General features: G+C 45.3%; 2 protein-coding genes across 5 annotated transcripts in view; one reads left to right on the top strand and one right to left on the bottom strand.

Moving 5' to 3' along the window:
- LOC144603201 (RNA-binding protein 4B-like) overlaps positions 1-7,269 on the top strand; it is an 89,208-nt gene extending 81,939 nt beyond the window's left edge. Inside the window, exon 4 of the transcript XR_013548560.1 lies at positions 6,826-7,269. The gene's annotated coding sequence lies outside the window, so the exon portion shown is untranslated. The remainder of the gene's footprint in view (positions 1-6,825) is intronic.
- LOC144603203 (signaling lymphocytic activation molecule-like) overlaps positions 1-18,055 on the bottom strand; it is a 70,443-nt gene that overhangs the window by 21,595 nt on the left and 30,793 nt on the right. For 2 of the 4 annotated variants that reach the window (XM_078416394.1, XM_078416391.1), the window contains exons 2-4: positions 13,535-13,864; positions 12,599-12,889; positions 7,006-7,129 (exon numbers count right to left, since the gene is read on the bottom strand). In XM_078416394.1, the coding sequence (XP_078272520.1) occupies positions 7,006-7,129; positions 12,599-12,889; positions 13,535-13,864 (745 nt within the window). Of the gene's footprint in view, positions 1-2,484; positions 2,559-3,144; positions 3,608-7,005; positions 7,130-12,598; positions 12,890-13,534; positions 13,865-18,055 lie in introns of those variants that run through there. The other 2 variants (XM_078416390.1, XM_078416393.1) reach the window with 2 other exon arrangements.

Here is an 18,055-nt window from a genome sequence, read left to right as displayed (position 1 = left end):
GGAGGTATATATGCAGCAATCTCATGGGATTGGATGGAATATTTTCTGCTGATCATCAGGACGAGCAGAATCAAACTGTACAAGGGTATCTCTGAAGAAGGGTCTCAACTCAAAAACGTCACCTCTTCCTTTTCTCCAGAGATGCCGCTTGACCCGCTGAGTTACTCCGGCATTTTGTATCTATCTTCAGTATCAAACGTTTCTTGCACCCCATATAATCTGGCCTCCAAGCATTTGTGAAATTGCCCATAATGAGGCTCTTCGTGAAGCAGGGATGAAACAACCCTTAATGACTTAATTACCCAAAAACTCAACAACAACAACAAAAAAGCCTTATTGGCTCAATTAATGGGTTCTGGGATCACATCATTTTTTTCAATTCTTTTTTCTGGATCCGGGCATCACTGACAAGGCCAGCATTTAATGCGCATCGTAACCTACTTAAAAATGAAGGACATAAGTTGAGTCGGGAATCACAGGTTGTTGTGACCAGAGAAGGGCAGCAGATTTCCATCTCAGCAGGTTTTTGTTGGACCAGAATGTTTTTTTTATTACAATCATTACCAGAATTAGTTATTGCTTTTAAAAAATATATAAATTCCAGAATTTGTTCTTGCGGAACAAAATAAAGGCAATAATCATTTTATGTCCCAGCTATGTAAACTGTTTTCCCTGGTTTGCATGTGTTATCAGTCAGTATGAGGCAATGGACTGACGGAATAGGCTGGAGGGGCTAAATGGCCCTTTGCCATTCTTATATTGCTTCAGTCATTGATCTGCTGCAGCACGCAGTCAGAGCCAATGGAACAGACCTTACAAAGATTATTTGGGCCTATTTACTTTAGTTACTTTAGAGATACAGCGTGGAAACAAGTCCTTCGGCCCACTGAGTCCACGCCGACCAGCGATCACCCCATACATTAGCTCTATCCTACACACTGGGGACAATTTACAATTGAAGCCAGAAGCTAATAATCCACAAACCCTTTACGTCTTTGGAGCATGGGAGGAAACTGGAGCACCCAGAGAAATCTCACGCGGTCACAGGGAGAATGTACAAACCGTGCAGACAGCACCCATTGTCAGCATCGAACCCAGATCTCTGGCATTGTAAGGCAACAACTCTACCATGTCACTCTTTTGCTGACTTTCAACACAGACTGATCTTGGTTAGGGAACCAGTGGCAGCATTATTAAGCGTGGCTTGTGCAATGCATTGCTTTTAAAAGAAGAAACAAAAATTGACAGCATCATCCCACTATGATTTTGAAAAACTAGACAATTGACATAATTGCAACACAACCCCTTACTGAGACAGTGATGGTGCACCAATAAATGCTGGTGAAATTATAGAAGCAAATTTAAGCCATCAGCAAGGCAGCTTTATGTCAATGCCACCACTTCTTTCAGATGTACAAACAAAACATTGGGGTGGTTTGAACTCAGGAAGGCAACAGTAATCCAATATTAATGCAGCCAACAGCACAATGCAGAGACATCAGGAAGACGTACTTTGTAAAATGCACACATCAATTCTCTGCGTAAGAAAAGATAAATAAAACAACAAAGTAGCCAGCATTGCAGTTTAGAATTACACTTCAGTGGCGATGCCTGGTACCTTCAACTTTATATATTCAGCTTCAATGTATGGATCCCAAGCTCAGATTACAAGTTGACTGCATTTTGGACTTCCCTGTGTTTTCCAAGCATAGCTCTACATGGAACTTGTCAGCACCTTATTTCTACATGTATGTTTCTTGCTGTCAGCTGAACCAAGTATCTCTCCATCCAGTGCCATCAATTGACTGGCAAGACTAAGATGGCAGTCAAAGGGGAGTCATCTGTAGGTTCCCTCCCAAGACGTATATCACGCTGCACTGGAAACTTGTCCCTCCTCTTCCACCTTTACTGGATCTAAATCCTGCACTTCCTTCCTCAACAGCACAAAGGGAACACCTTCCGAAGGATTCTAGCAGTTAAAGGAAGCTCACCACCAACATCGCAAGAGCACTTAAGGATGGCCTTGGTGGACACACTGCATACCACACATTAGTGAACATGCACTAATGGGCTTTATGGAAAGTGGTCAGTTAAACTATTTTGGATTTGGCAGATGGGTGGACAAAGGCTAGAGATGAAAAGGAGACAAAAGAGTCAAATAAGGAGAGAAGTAAGGATTGAGGGAAGAGGCCGGATAATGGGAGAAATTGGTGCGGACTAGGGTGGGAGGAGGGAAGAGAAAGGAGGGAGAACAGTATGTCACTTAAAATTAAGAGATTTCAATGTTCATGCCATTGGGTTGTAAGCTACCCAAGTGGAATATGAGGTGCTGTTGCTCCAGTTTGTGTGTGGCCTCAATCTGGCAATAGAGGAGGCCCAGGACAGAAAGGTCAGTGTGAGAATGGGTAGTGGAGTTGAAATGGTTTGCGCCGGGAGATCCAGCAAGCTTTGTTCGGCGAAGCGGTCTTTGCAGCTTGTACCAACCTGGTCCCTGGCATTGATTGCTCTCCCGATCACAGCATACAGTGTTGGTTCACTTCTCCTTTCAGTGTTAGGAGCTTTAAAGAAAAACAATTGCTATTGGAACCATGCTCCTTTTGCTTTTTACTAACTATTTTCTCAATACATTCTTCCCTTTGTGCTCAATTCTTCCACCAGGCATGCCTTCTTTGTTCAAAAAGGCATGGATAGAGTGGATGCAGAAAGGATGTTTCCAGTGGTGGGAGAGTCTTGGACCTGAGATCATAGCCTCAGAATTAAAGGAGGTGAGGAGGAACTTCTTTAGTTAATCTGTAGAACTCATTGCCACAGAAGGCTGCGGAGGCCAAGTCAGTGGATATTTATAAGGCAGAGATAGACAAGTTCTGGATTTGAATGGGTGTCAAGGGTTGTGGTGAGAAGGCAGGAAAATGGGATTAGGAGGCAGAGATTAGCCATGATTGAATGGCGGAGTAGACACGATGGGCCGAATGGCCTAATTCTACTAAAACTCGTGAAAAGCCTGACTGACTAGACAACCACAATGGGCATCCCAGCAAGGTTGACCATGTCCTCAGGCATCCCCCTTCACGGCCCTACCCGTTGGTATTGTCATCCGGTTCCATCTGTAGATCCAGTTGCCTGTCATAATGATCGAAGTTGCACATTGGATATTGGAGAGACAGAATCATTATCTCAAGAGTTTTTATTTGTCATGAATCAGAAGAGCAAAATTCATACTTGCTGCAGCTTTACAAACACTAGATGTAACACCAGAAATAAATATACAATAAATTATTAGTTATTTCAAGTAAACTAGTAAAAACCTGTCTGAAAAATATGCCTGAAGAAGGGTCTCGACCCAAAACATCACCTATTCCTCTTCTCCAAAGATGCTGTCTGACCACTGAGTTACTCCCGCTTTTTGCATCTATCTTTAGTAAAAATCAAAGTTTGTAGAGGAACCGTAGTAGTGCAAAGTCATGGTGTAGGGTGCTGAGGTCGGGTCATGCAAGGTGGTTCAAGAACCTGATGGTTGATGAGAAGAAGCTGTCCTTGAACCTGGAGGTAATGGTTCTTGGGCCTCTGCACCTCCCATCCTCAGAAATAAGCTAAGCGTGGCGGAGTTCTGTTATTCAAGGGAAAACAAAGTGGGATTACTCTCTGCACCCGAGTCAGCTCAGGGCAACATGCCGACCCAATCTAGTGCATTGACATTTATGCCATTTTGTTTGAAACTCCTGAATCCTCCCCCCAATCGCAAACTAAGCCCTCAGATTCCACAGTTCTAAGAAAGCGCGGCTGCTGACGGGTACAAAACTGCCCAAAGTCGTGAATTATCTGTGATAAGGCACAAAATGTAGGAGTAACTCAGCAGGTCAGGTAGCATCTCTGGAAAGAAGGAATAGCTGACATTTCAGGTCGAGACCCTTCTTCACTCTGAAGAAGGATCTCGACCCGAAAAGTCATCTATTCCTTTTCTCCAGAAATGCTGCCTGTCCCGCTGAGTTACTCCAGCATTTTGTGCCTATCTCCGGTGTCAACTAGCATCTGCAGTTCCTTCCTACACACCAGTGAATTATCCGTGGTGGACGTAGAGGAAGAGTCAAAGCAGCGATGCAGCAGACAAACGAGATCAACCGTCATACCTTTCGGCTTAGACAGCAAGAAAATCAGAGAGGAGAGCAGATTTGATCAGTGGTAAAAGTTACATTCTGTTAGTGTCGCCTGTCTTGCAGAAAGAGCAGGAGAAGAAACATGAAAGAGTTACCCTGATCGTGGAAAAGAATGGCTTCACAGACTACACGCTGAGTATTTGTACAATTTCAGCCAAGCGACCATGAGATAATAGGCAGAAAATGCTGGAGTAACTCATCGGGTGGGACAAGCAGCTTCTCTGGACAGAAGGAACCAGTCTGAAGAAGGGCCTCGACCCGAAACATCACCCATTCCTTCTCTCCAGAGATACTGCCTGTCTCGCTGGGTGAGTTACTCCAGCATTTTGTGTCTATCTTCGGTTTAAACCAGCATCTGTAGTTGCTTCCTGTACATGAGAGAGTAGGCCATTGTTTGAGCCCGTCTTATCTAAGTTTAACCTCTGAGCCACGCCCCCATGTCGGAGTGTTTGCCTGTTTATTTTTCCCATATCCTCTCCTTCAGTCACACAAGAAGTTGGCATATTGATGCATGTGCAACTGCAACGTTCTGGAGGTGATGCGGCTGGCAGGATGGGGTGGGTGCATGAATTGACCCAAGCTAGGTTAAGCCGACATGATCTACCGGTTGACTTCTCTAATTTCAAGTAACCCTTGCTTTCCCTCTCTCTCCATCCCTCCACCTTCCCAGTTCCCCGACCAGTCCTACTGTCTCCGATTACGTTTTATCTCTGTTTGCTTTGTTGTTATCTTCTAACAATGATCTATTCCACATTTTCCATGTTCTCCATTCCCTTTGTCCTATTGTCACATCTTACACTGCCTTATCTCCGTATCCCCCCCCCTCTCCCATGACATGCAGAAGGGTCTCAACCAGAAATGTCACCCATTCCTTCTCTCCAGAGATGCTGCCTGGTCTGCTGAGTTACTCCAGCTTTTTGTGTCTATCCCAAGCAAGTTATATCCTGGTGCCTCTGCTTCACTCACGGATTAGAAGTTCGCTGTTGCCTCACAACCCTTTCTGGCCTGGTTCTTCAGAATCCACAGTTCTTCATCGTTTTAACCAATCTTTAATCTCCAGTGAAAGAGTCCCAGCATTTCAAATGGAGTCATGCTGCATGGAAACAGGCCCTTTGACCCGACTCATTCTTGCCGACCAAGATGCCCTATCAATGCTCGCATTTGCCCATAAGCTCTCAAATCCTTTCCTATCCGTGTACTTGTCCAAGTGTTTTTTAAATACTGTTAAAATCTTTTGGTTTCTCCATTTGCTCGTGGCAAACAGCAAAGTAGTGATTCTGTGCCATACTCATCTTCATTACCTCCACCTCCTCCCGCAGTCCACTGCATCCATGAAACATTGTAGTTGGTGAGGACCAATGCACCATAGTTAAGAGGGTACATCATCTGTATCCTAGTTTAAGTGGAATCTACTGTTATTTCAGTGGTTCCAGACCCAGACTATCTCGGCACTATTCAGTCTACTCGCAGGTTTAACATCACCCATTAAACCTTTAACAGGATATAGCATCAACATGTCCCTTCAAACCAACAGTAATAGACCACCGTCAGGGATTTGTTGCCCTAGATCTGTCCACTCAAATTCTGCTCACATGGAATGAGCACTAAACTAATGTTAAGACTTCAGCCTTGAATTTCCTCACATCAAATGAAAGATGCGCAAACAATGGGCCACCAGCTATTATGCTGGAAAATCCGCAGCCCACATGTTGGATCGGACATGAGGAAAAAAAATCCTTTATGTGCCGCACAATGCGGTGTAAGTCAAGGTAGGCTGCTGTTGATGGGACACAAAATGCTGGAGTAACTCAGCGGGTCAGGCAGCATCTCTGGAGAAAAAGGATAGATGACATTTCCACTCGGGGTCCGGAGGAGGGTCCCGACCTGAAACGCCACCCATCTGTTTTCTCCAGAGATGCTGCCTGACCCGCTGATAGACACAAAAATTCTGGAGTCAATCAGCAGCAGCTTACCTGGACTTGCATTGTGCGGTACGTAAAGGAACAATCTTTCCTCGTGTCCTATCCAACACGTGGGATGTAGATTTTCCCGCTGAGATGCTCCAGCACTTTGTAACTATCTTTGGTATAAACCAGCATCTGCAGTTCCTTCTGACACATTTAGGCTGCTGTTGATATGTGTGAAGCAGGGCATTTGGGATCACTCAGTGGGAGAGAGGTTGTTGGGTCGGGAGATCGAAGGATAGCTCATGTAAGGTGGGGTTAGAGAGCTTGTTCAGTGTTCAGGGTTGGGTACCTGGGGAATAGAGGGGGTGAGTTGCAAGGCCTGAAGAAGGGGCTGAAAGGGGACCCACCTGCGTTTGAACCTATACAGGAAGGTATAGTTGAAGTCAATCAGAAGAAGGCCTGACAGGCACTGTGAACGCCTCTTGAAATGCAGCTGAAGTTAGACTGGTGAAGCTGAATTCTGAAGGAGGTCTGATCAGAGATCTCAAAGATTGTAAACCATTCTAAAGTGAATAAACATCCCAGGAATAATGTATGTTGGACACCATAGGTATGCACATACCTGGGGTTCCTTGTGCATCACAAGGAAGATCGCCGAAGGAACTGGAAGAAGCACAAACTTTGCAAAGCACCATTTCGTGGTCACCGCAGATCATGAAAAACACAGCACACATGATGGTACTTATAGGCGTCTCCCTTCAAAGGCTTGCTTTGAAGATTTGTTTTGCAGTTCTGCAGAGAAGGTTGTTTGGTCTCTCCGTTTGTGTGTGCTAGCGGACAAGGAGCTGAAGCCAAAATCCGATGACTAACCTGAGCCACCTTGTGGTGATGGGCCGTTACCTGGGATTAGTCTGCATGGTTTAAAAAGAAGAATAGTCGAGTACCTGCCTTCATCGTGCTTTGGTTCTTTCTTCCAACATTTGTAGCCAACGATAAATGTAATGATGACAGCTCCCACAATACCTGCAGAAATCAAGCCAACATGGAGTGCCTGGCGTTGCTTGACACCTGAAAAAGGATCGACATTCAACTGTGATTCCATTAGTGTGTTAATGCAGCGAAATATATAATATAAAATGAACTTTGCTCAAAAATGAGAAATGCAGCTGAATTTCTCTGCATTTCGTCTGCGATGGCAGCCTCGCCGACGGTCTGTCTGTCTTTTCATCTTTTTTATTATTTATGGTGTGTTTTGAAAGTATGTGCTAATGTTCTGTGGTTTGTTTTATGTGGGGGCTGGGGGAGGGGGGGGGGAACTTTTATTCAATCTCTTACCTTGCCGGAAATGCAATTTATTTTCCTGATCGTATCTCCGATCGTTCTGCGGCCTAACATATATGGAACCGGCAACCTTGCTCAAGACTGACTTTGAGCCCCGCCGCCGGGCCGTGGACTTACCATCAGAGCCTGCGATCCCTTGCCTGGGATCGATGCTCCAACCGCGGCCTGCAGATTTCACCATCGATAGGTGGTGTAGTTAATAAGATAGGTGGTGTAGTTAATAATGAAGTAGAGTTTCAAAGTCTACAGAGAGACTTGGGCCTTTTGGAAGGGTGGGCTGAAAGATGGCAGATGGAGTTTAATGCTGATAAGTGTGAGGTGCTGCATTTTGGTAGGACAAATCAAAATAGGACGTACAGGGTAAATGGTAGGGAATTGAGGAATGCAGTGGAACAGAGGGATCTGGGAATAACTGCATTGTTCCCTGAAGGTGGAATCTCATGTGGATAGGGTGGTGAAGAAGGCGTTTGGTATGCTTGCCTTTATAAATCAGAGCATCGAGTATAGAAGTTGGGATGTAATGTTAAAATTGTACAGGGCATTGGTGAGGCCGAATCTGGAGTATGGTGTGCAGTTCTGGTCGCCAAATTATAGGAAGGATGTTGACAAAATGGAGAGGGTGCAGAGGAGATTTACTAGAATGTTGCCTGGGTTTCAGCACTTAAGCTACAGAGAGAGGTTGAACAGGTTGGGTCTTTATTCTTTGGAGCGTAGAAGGTTGAGGGGGGACTTGATAGAGGTTTTTAAAATTTTGAGAGGGACGGACAGAGTTGACGTGGGTAGGCTTTTCCCTTTGAGAGTGGGGAAGATTCCAACAAGGGGACATAGCTTCAGAATTGAGGGACAAAAGTTTAGGGGAACATGAGGGGTAACTTCTTTACTCAGAGGGTGGTGGCTGTATGGAATGGGCTTCCGGTGGAAGTGGTGGAGGCTGGCTCGATTTTATTATTTAAGAGTAAATTGGATAGGTATATGGATAAGAGGGGATTAGAGGGTTATGGTCTGAGTGCAGGTAGATGAGACTAGGTCAGGGAGAGTGGTCGGCGTGGACTGGTAGGGCCGAACGGGCCTGTTTCCGTGCTGTAGTTATATGGTTATATGGAGGAGCATGCGGTCTCGGGTAGAGACTGCTGTCGGGAAGCTCCAACGTACAAGAGGTTCGACTATCCCCAACCCGGGGTCCGATCACACGGTGTGGGGGAGCTGAGATCCCCTTAATGCGGGAGCTTGATCGCCCGACGTGCAGGGCCTGACCTGCTGGCTGCGGGGGCCAAGATCGCCCCGACAAAGGAAGGCTCGAGGCCCCCGACTGCAGGAGAACAAAGAAGGGAGGAGATTGAACTCTTTTTTCGCCTTCCATCACAGTGAGGAATGTGGAGGAGTCACTGTGGTGGATGTTTATGTTAAAATGTATTTTGTGCGTTTTGATGCTTTTTATTGGTATGACTGTATGGCAAAACAAATTCCTCATTTTTTGCAAAACACACTTGGCTAATAAAGTATGATTATGATTATGAATTTTGACGATGGAAACTGTTCTTAAGGAGATCGGCACGATTAAGATTGCAGCCTGAAGAAGGGTCCCCATGCTAAAAGTCACCTATCTATGTTCTCCAGGGATGCTGCCTGACCCGCTGCGTTAATCTTTAGATTAGAGATACAGCAGGGAAACAGACCCTTCGGCCCACAGAGTCTGCGCCGACCAGCGATCCCCATACACTAACGCTATGCCACACACATTAGGGACAATTTACAATTATACCAAGCCAATTAACCTATAAACCTATGCATCTTTGGAATGTAGGAGGAAACCAGAAATCCTCCAGAAACCAGAGTCCTGGAGAAGACTCACTCAGTTCACAGGGAGAACATACTAAACTCCGTAGACAAGCACCAGTAGTCAGGATCGAACCCGGGTCTCTGGTGCTGTAAGGCAGCAACTCTGTTCCTACGCCACCGTGCCACCCACCTTTGTCCAGCACTTTGTGTTTTTCTTTGTAAACCAGAATCTGCAGCTCTTTGCTTCTACATTTTGTCTGTCATATTATAACTGGTTTAAACAGTGTACATAGTGTTACTGACTGCAAATCGCTCAAGAACTGGGGGTGACACATTTGTAATTTGGAGCAAAGGATGAAAGTGGGGAGGGGCATAGATGCAGCATAAGAAGAATGATTGTGATCTGGAATTCACTATCTGTTGGACTGGGAGCATCGGAATCCATTAGAGCTTTCAAGATCGATAGATTGGATGTGGAGAGGATACTTCCACCAGTGTAAGAGTCTCAGACCAAAGGGCACAGCCTAAGATTAAAAGGACATACCTTGGGAAAGGAGATGAGGAGGAATTTCTTAAACCAGAGGGTGGTGAATCTGGAATTTATTGCCACAGACGGCAGCGGAGGCCAAGTCATTGGGCATTTTTAAGGCGGAGATTGACAGATTCTTGATGAGTAAGGATGTCAATGGTTATGCAAAGGAGGCAGGAGAATGGGCTTAACAGGGAAAGATAGATCAGCCATGATTGAATGGCACAGTAGACCCGATGTGCCACAGGGCCTAATTCTGCTCCGATGACTCATGAACCTATGGGATGTAAATTAAAAGGCCTGCATTGGGAAAAAGAAATTACCAAACCCTGGGAAAGAAGTGGGGTGATTTGAACTGCCGTAATTGTTGAACGAGAATGAGAGATCAAAATGGCCACCTTCTGCAGAACAAATAGTCTGTCATTGCAGAGAATATGAAAGCACATGAAGTGAGGAACATGGGGAATCTGCTGTGGTGGATGTTTATGTTAACTTTTATGTTGTGTGTCTTGTTGCTTTTCTTTTTAGTATGGCTGTGTGGTAATTCGAATCTCATTGTTCCTTAATTGGTACATGTGATAATAAACTGACCTCGAAACCTTGAAACACCAGGTCTCAGAATATCAAATCCATGCCCTGTTCTTCACAGGTGCTTGGAAACAGGCCCTTTGGCCCATTGAGTCCATGCCAACTATAGATCACTTGTATACTGTCCTTTTCTATAGGGATGCTGCCTGAACCACTGAGTTGCTCCAGCAATTTTCGTCTATCACCAATGTACTAGTTCCATGGGCAATTTAGAGAAGCCAATTAACCTGCAAACCTACACATTTTTGGGACACTCTGAAAGAAAAAAATATTGGTAAAGGACTGGTAACACACAACTTATCCCATATTGAATAATTCCTTATCAAGGATTCAGCCAATCTGTCCCATCACTATTTTAATTTTTGATTATTTTTACTAATTTACCCTCTTGCTTACTAAATCCAAAAGTTTTAATTTCATTTAGACTTGACATTAGACTTCAGACATACAGCGTGGAAACAGGCCCTTTGGCCCACCAAATCTGTGCCGACCAGCGATCACCCCATACACCAGCACGATCCTACACACTAGGGACAATTTACAATTAACTTAAGCCATTTAACCTACAAACTTGCACATCGTGGGAGTGTGGGAGGAAGCCAGATCGCCCCAAAAAAAACCATGCAGTCACGGTGAGAACGTGCAAAGTCCATACAAACAGCACCATAGTCAGGATTGAACCCGTCTCTCTGGCGCTGTAAGGCAGCAACTCTACTGCTGCGCGACTGTACCTCTTAGTTAATTTCACGTGACTTTTTTTGGTCGAATTCAAGCCAAGCGGAATTCAAGTTCTGAATTTGAAGGTGCAAGCATTGGGAAAAGTCAGTCGGCGAATTACAGAGATATTATTTGAACCCCAGCACTGAACCCGGGAAATGATAAAGCCACTAATTTGAAAGCATGAAGTCAGTAAAAAGCAGTTCTAGATAAGGGAAACTGTTCTGTAAGCTACGTGACAGATTCTCATTATCAGATCTCTGAGTCTGACTGTGATGTAGCCAATCCAATGTCACCAACAGTTCACCCTCCTCAGAAGCAAGACCAGGGATCGCTGGTCGGTGTGGACTCAGTGGGCCTGTTTCCGTGCTGTATCTCTAAACTAAATTAAAAAGCTGTTAGTTTCAAATGATAATCATCTTGTACAAAAAAATTGTTCTCTCCCATCACTTGTGCCTTCTGCCCAATATCTATCTTCTCGCCCTGAACATTTGCCAATGGAAAAATCATAATAAATGCTGCTGATATTTTGCCAAGTGGCATTAAATATTTAGTGCACTTCCAAACACACTTTGAGCTTCATATACATTACAGGTTTAGTTTAGTTTAGAGATATAGAGCGGCACGGTGGCGCAGCGGTGGAGTTGCTGCCTTACAGCGAATGCAGCGCCGGAGACTCAGGTTCGATCCTGACTACGTGTGCCGTCTGTACGGAGTTTATACGTTCTCCCCGTGACCTGCGTGGGTTTTCTCCGAGATCTTCGGTTTCCTCCCACACTCCAAAGACGTACATGTATGTAGGTTAATTGGCTGGGCAAATGTAAAAATTGTCCCTGGGGTGTAGGATAGTGTTAATGTGCGAGGATCGCTGGGCGGCGCGGACCCGGTGGGCCGAAGGGCCTGTTTCCGCATTGTATCTCTAAATCTAAAAATCTAAAAAAATCTACAGCGCGGAAACAAGCCCTTCGGCACACCGAGTCTGTGCCCACCAATGATCTCCGCACACGGGCACTATCCTACACTCCAGGGACAATTTACAATTTTTACCAAAGCCAAATTAACCTACAACCCTGTTTGGCTTTGCAGTGTGGGAGGAAACCAGAGCACCCGGGGAAAACACACATGGTCACGGGGAGAACGTAACAACGTACAAAGTCCGTACAGACGGTACCTGTAGTCAGGACCGAACCTGGGTCTCTAGCACTGTAAGGCAGCCACTCACCAAACCACCCTGGTTGCACCAGGTTGCGAGAACCAATCAAACATCAATGGTACAATCAAGAGAGAACGGTGGAAGAGAGATTTCCTCAAATATAAATAGTAATTCTAGAGTGACATCAATGTTGTTGAACTTGAATGATTCCCATCCTGTACAGCCAAGCACCGACTAATCCACAGATAGGACCATTTGGAATGAAATAGCAAAGTAGACATTGGAGGTTTACACTCAAGACTTCATATTCCTCTAAGCCATGGATCCATTTCTGATCCATCAGAAAGATTTTGACTTGGAAAGAAAGGAAATTAAAAGCGTTGACTATTACTGAATTCTGTGCTTGCAGTGAAAAGATAAAGCCACAAACCTTCAGGGGCAGGACAGCGCTCTGTGAGATCCACGCTCCTCGTCTCCTCACTAACAGGGTTCACCACGGTGCAGTTGTACACGCTGTTCTTGATGGGTAGAGCTATGGATAGTGCCAGCCCTGTCCCTCCGTCAGTCAGTATGTGTGACCCATCTGCCGTGACCTTGCCATCTCCTGTCCACCAAGTGTAGACTGGCTCGGTGCCGTGCTCCAGTGAACAGACCAAGCTAACGTTACACACCCCGTCAGTGAAGGCTGCACTGATATTTATCACCGGTAATGACACTCGTTCTGTTTCAAAGAAAAGCACAAATACAAGCCATGGAATAATAACAACTAGTTATAGAAGGTGCTACCCATGAGTTTCTCACGAAAACATTAAGAGTAGAAGACAGTTTAGTTTAGTTTAGTTTAGTTTAGAGATGCAGCAAGGAAACAAGCCGTTCAGCCCACCGAGTCCGCGCTGACCAGCGAATCCCGCACACTTGCACTATCCTACACAGACGACGGTCAATTTACAAACTCTGCACAGACAAGCACCCGTAGTTTTAATGCAAAATCCTTCCCGTGAGTTTACAAAAATGAATCGTCCAGGTTACACTTTGGCATCAAAACTAGATCACAAGTAAACTCATTATTAGTAGAGAAAGTTTAATGTCTGTGGCCCCATCATCTCACAGAAAAGTCAGATGGCTAGGGAGACCTCTCTTCAAGAACCCATCCTAATGCTCCTCCATTAATATTTAAACTGCAAATACTGAGGATGGGCCCCTTAACAAGCAAGGACTCCAACCCATTTAATGTTTCAGTATTCACCCTGCCCGTATAACCCACAGACATGGGCTCACATCGTAAGCATCTCCCCTTACATCTTTAAAGTCTTAATGGTTGTTAGATTGGAAAATGTACCGTTTTTTAAATTGTAAAATAGATTACCATAGATCCTCAGTTCTGTCACTTGTACAAGGACAGCCACATTCGTCCTTAAGTTCATTTCATATAGACCTTGGTCACGTTCCGTTAGGTTCTGTATTTCCAGACTACAGTCCTTTAAGTTTAAACTGATTCCCTGTTTGGAATATTGTATTGGGTTGTTTTGAGTTTTCACACATAATTGAACCTTTCCTGTTGTTGGTGAACTTTGGTAATCCCAACTAAGGACCGAAATGTTTTCTCCTGAGATACATCCTGGTATTGTGACTGACTGTCCCAGTGTCCCATTCACCAAGCGACGAGTGAGTGGTTTCCCAGCAGTCTGTCCCAGACCTGAAACACAAGGACAAGATATTAGTGCCATCATTAGTGTGTTGGTGTTCATAGTTTCTTAGCACGGCAGTGAGTTGTCCCAACCCTAATGGACAAGGGCAGCAGGCACATGTGTATTCCACCACCCATACAGAAGAGGCTCTGAATGAATAATTTTAGAAACATAGAAAGTAGGTGCAGGAGTAGGCCATTCGGCCCTTCAAGCCAGCATCGCCAGTCAATATGATCATGGCTGATCATCCAGAATTAGAACCCTGTTCCTGCTTTTTCTCCATATCCCTTGATTCCATTAGCTATAAGAGCTGTATCTAACTCTCTGTTGAATACATCTATTGATTTGGACTCCACTGCCTTCTGTCGCAGAGAATTCCACAGATTCACAACTCTGGGTGAAAAGTTTTCCCCTCATCTCAGTCCTAAATGGCCTACCCCTTATTCTTAAACTGACCCCTGGTTCTGGACTCCCCCAACATCGGGAACGTTTTTCCTGCATCTAGCCTGTCCAATCCTTTAAGAATTTTATATGTATCTTGCATTTATCTTGCAAGGGAGAAAGCAGGCTGTCAATTCACTCTTGCCCATTCTATATTATCAAAGGGACCCCCGTTTACAGTAGACCTGTCTGATTGGAGTGGTGGTAGATATGATAATGGCATCTAAGGGGTTTTGAGATGGGCACATGGATATGCAGGAAATGGAGGGATATGGGTCACGTGTAGGCAGATGAGATTGGTTTTAACTTGGCATCATGTTCATCATGCACATTGTTGCCGAACGGTTTGTTCCTGCTCTGCACCGTTCTATGTGGAATGATGGCACCTCTCGCATTTTTCCGTCATAAGTCACTTCTTTATCCAGATCAGAGGCAATGAAGGGCTACGTATAAGCAGACAGGGGCCAGACCACGACTACAGTGGTGGAAGGGAATGCAGATGCTGGTTTACACCGAAGAGAGACACAAAATGCTGGAATAACTCAGCGGGTCAGGCAGCATCTGTGGTAAAAAAGGGATAGCTGATGTTTCGGGTCAAGACTTCACAGACAGAGTCAGGGAGAGGGAAAAGAGAGGTTTGAAAGGATACAAACAATATATGAATGAAAGGTATGAAAAGATCGAATCAAAGCCATCAACGATGATCAAGGAAAGGTGGAGCCCACAGTGGTCCATTGTTGGCTGTGGAATAGGTGATATCCAGTGGATGCAAACAATGAAACTGGAAGACGACTAGGTTGGGGGAGGGACGGAGATAGAGGGAATGCAAGGGTTACATGAAATTGGAAAAATCAATGTTTATACTGCTGGGATGTAAGCTGCCCAAACGAAATACAGAGTACTTTGCCCGGAAGGATGTGTGTGTTTAATCTTTATTTATGGATTAACTGAATTTAGATTTCCCAGCAGCTGGGGCAGGCATTAAATTCACATCTCCAGGTTGCTAATATTTGTTTCAGAGTGATTAATCACTCTGCACGATCATAAACATAGATGGAACACATGGAGAGTTTCAAGGATAGGCTTCGTGACGTGGCTCTGTTAGTCCAAACAAGGTGAAGAGGCCTTATCCAAGTTTGCTCTTGCCATCAATCCCAGGTCCTGTTAGTATGTTTAGACTTTAGATAGACACAAAATGCTGGAGTAACTCAGCGGGACAGGCAGCATCTCCGGAGAGAATGAATGGGTGATGTTTCGGGTCAATTCTACATTTGATCTCCATTCCCCTTGCCCTGTTTTCACACCTTCACGTCATCTTACCTATGTATCTCCTCCCCTCTGATGTCAGACTGAGGAAAGGTCTCAATCCGAAACGTCACCCATTCCTTCTCTCCAGGGATGCTGCCTGTCCTGCCGAGTTACTCCAGCATTTTGTGTCTTCGGTTTAAACATGCAACTGCATCCTACATCTTTAGACTTTCCTTATTTTTTTAGGGATACAGCGTAGAAACAGGCCCTTCGGCCCATTGAGTCCATGCCGACCAGCGATGATCCAGTACACTTGCACTGTCCTACACGCTAGGGACCATTTACAAAAGCCAATTAACCTATCAACACATCTTTGGCGTGTGGGAGGAAACTGTAGCACCCGGAGAAGACCTACACGGTCACTGGAAGAACGTACAAACTCTGTACAGGGAGCACCCGGAGTCAGGATCAACATTTCTGGCATTGTGAGGCAGCAGCACAACCACTGTGCCACTGTGGTGCCAACCATTAATCCTAAATACTGTCAGAATCACCCGTCAGAAAACCAAAGCCAGATTTGCTTAGACAATAGACAATAGGTGCAGGAAGAGGCCATTTAGCCCTTCGAGCCAGCACCGCCATTCAATGTGATCATGGCTGATCATTCTCAATCAGTACCCCGTTCCTGCCTTCTCCCCATACCCCCTGACTCCGCTACCCTTAAGAGCTCTATCTAGCTCTCTCTTGAATGCATTCAGAGAATTTGCCTCCACTGCCTTCTGAGGCAGAGAATTCCACAGATTCACAACTCTCTGACTGAAAAAGTTCTTCCTCATCTCAGTTCTAAATGGCCTACCCCTTATTCTTAAACTGTGGCCCCTTGTTCTGGACTCCCCCAACATTGGGAACATGTTTCCTGCCTCTAACCTGTCCAACCCCTTAATAATCTTATACGTTTCGATAAGATCTCCTCTCATCCTTCTAAATTCCAGTGTATACAAGCCTAGTCGCTCCAGTCTTTCAACGTATGATAGTCCCGCCATCATCCCGCCTAGACTGGGGAAAACATGTGAAAAGTACAGATGGGTGCTTGATGGGTCAGCGTGGACTTTGTGGGCCAATTGGCCTGCTTCCAAACTGTATGACACTGTAAGGAGGAAATGCCGCAGTGGTTCATTGTGTGACCATCCTCAATGGGTAGACATTGACTAATGCAGTAAAAATGCTCTTGGGCCATTTCCCGAAACACTCAGCAGGGAGAGGGATAATAAGAATGTAGTCATACAGTACAGAAACAAGCCCTTAGGTCCAACTCGTCCATGCCGGTCAAGATGCCGCATCTAAGCTAGTTCCCTTTGCCCACGTTTGGCCCATATCGATAGAGTCATAGAGTGATACAGCATGGAAACAGGACCTTCGGCCCAACCTGCCCACACTGGCCAACATGTCCCAGCTGCACTAGTCCCACCTGCCTGTTTTTGGCCCATATCCCTCCAAACCTTGCTGATTCATGTACCCATCCAAGTGTCTTTTAAATATTGTAAAAGTACTTGCCTCCTCTGGCAGCTCGTTCCATACACCCTCTACCTTCTGAATGACAGTGTTGCACCCCAAGTACCTATTAAATCTTTCCCTCTCCCCTTAAATCTGTGTCCTCTGGTTCTTGATTCCCCTATCATGGTCAGTCTCAGCTTTCTCCTTCCAGTCACTGTGCAGTGTTCTCTGCACATGGAGAGGAAAGGTCGAGAGGGATTCGAGACCAGGTGGACCCGTTGGGCCCAACCCTCTCCTGCATTGGTGCAGCACCCTCTCCTCCCCCCTCCTCCCCCTCCCCTCCTCCTCTCCCCTCCCTCCCTCTCCCGTCCCTCTCACCCCTCCTCCCCTACATCCTCCCCTTGCCCTCCCCCTCCACTCCATCCCCCTCAACCCCCTTATGCTCCTTCCTTCCCCCTCCCTCCCTCCCCCCTCCCCCCGAGATAGATTTAAACTTTAAAATAACTTTTACAATATAACATCAATTTCAATGAAACTTCTTCCATTAGCGCCAAAAGGACGACGGTGAGTAAGGTGGGCCTAAATTGTTGCGTGATCATGTACCGTTTTGGCTGTAGTTCAGGAACAAACAAACAAACAAACAAACAAACAAGAGTTTTAGTATATAGATGGGCCAAACCCAGCTAGGTGGGACTAGCTTAGAGGGGGCATCTTGGTCGGCATTGGCTGGGTGGGCAGAAGGCCCCGTTTCCTAGCTGTATGAGATAATGCCTCCTGGACTCTTAAGCAATTAATGTTTCCGTTGGTAGACTGTCAGACAGTATTGCAAACATTTTGTGCAACTATCAATTTGTCCCTAAGTGAAGCTTTGCAGCCAACACTTATTTCTTGTGGTCATAAAGAACCAGAGGAGATGGGTTTAACGTGAGAGGGGCGAGATTTAATTTTGTACTTGACGAGCAACTTTTTCACTCAGAGACGTAGGATATATGGAATTTGGATGACAGGGTGAAACT

Source organism: Rhinoraja longicauda, chromosome 19 (genome assembly GCF_053455715.1).
Source record: "Rhinoraja longicauda isolate Sanriku21f chromosome 19, sRhiLon1.1, whole genome shotgun sequence".
NCBI lineage: Eukaryota > Metazoa > Chordata > Chondrichthyes > Rajiformes > Arhynchobatidae > Rhinoraja > Rhinoraja longicauda.
This window is presented reverse-complemented; position numbering and strand designations above follow the sequence as displayed.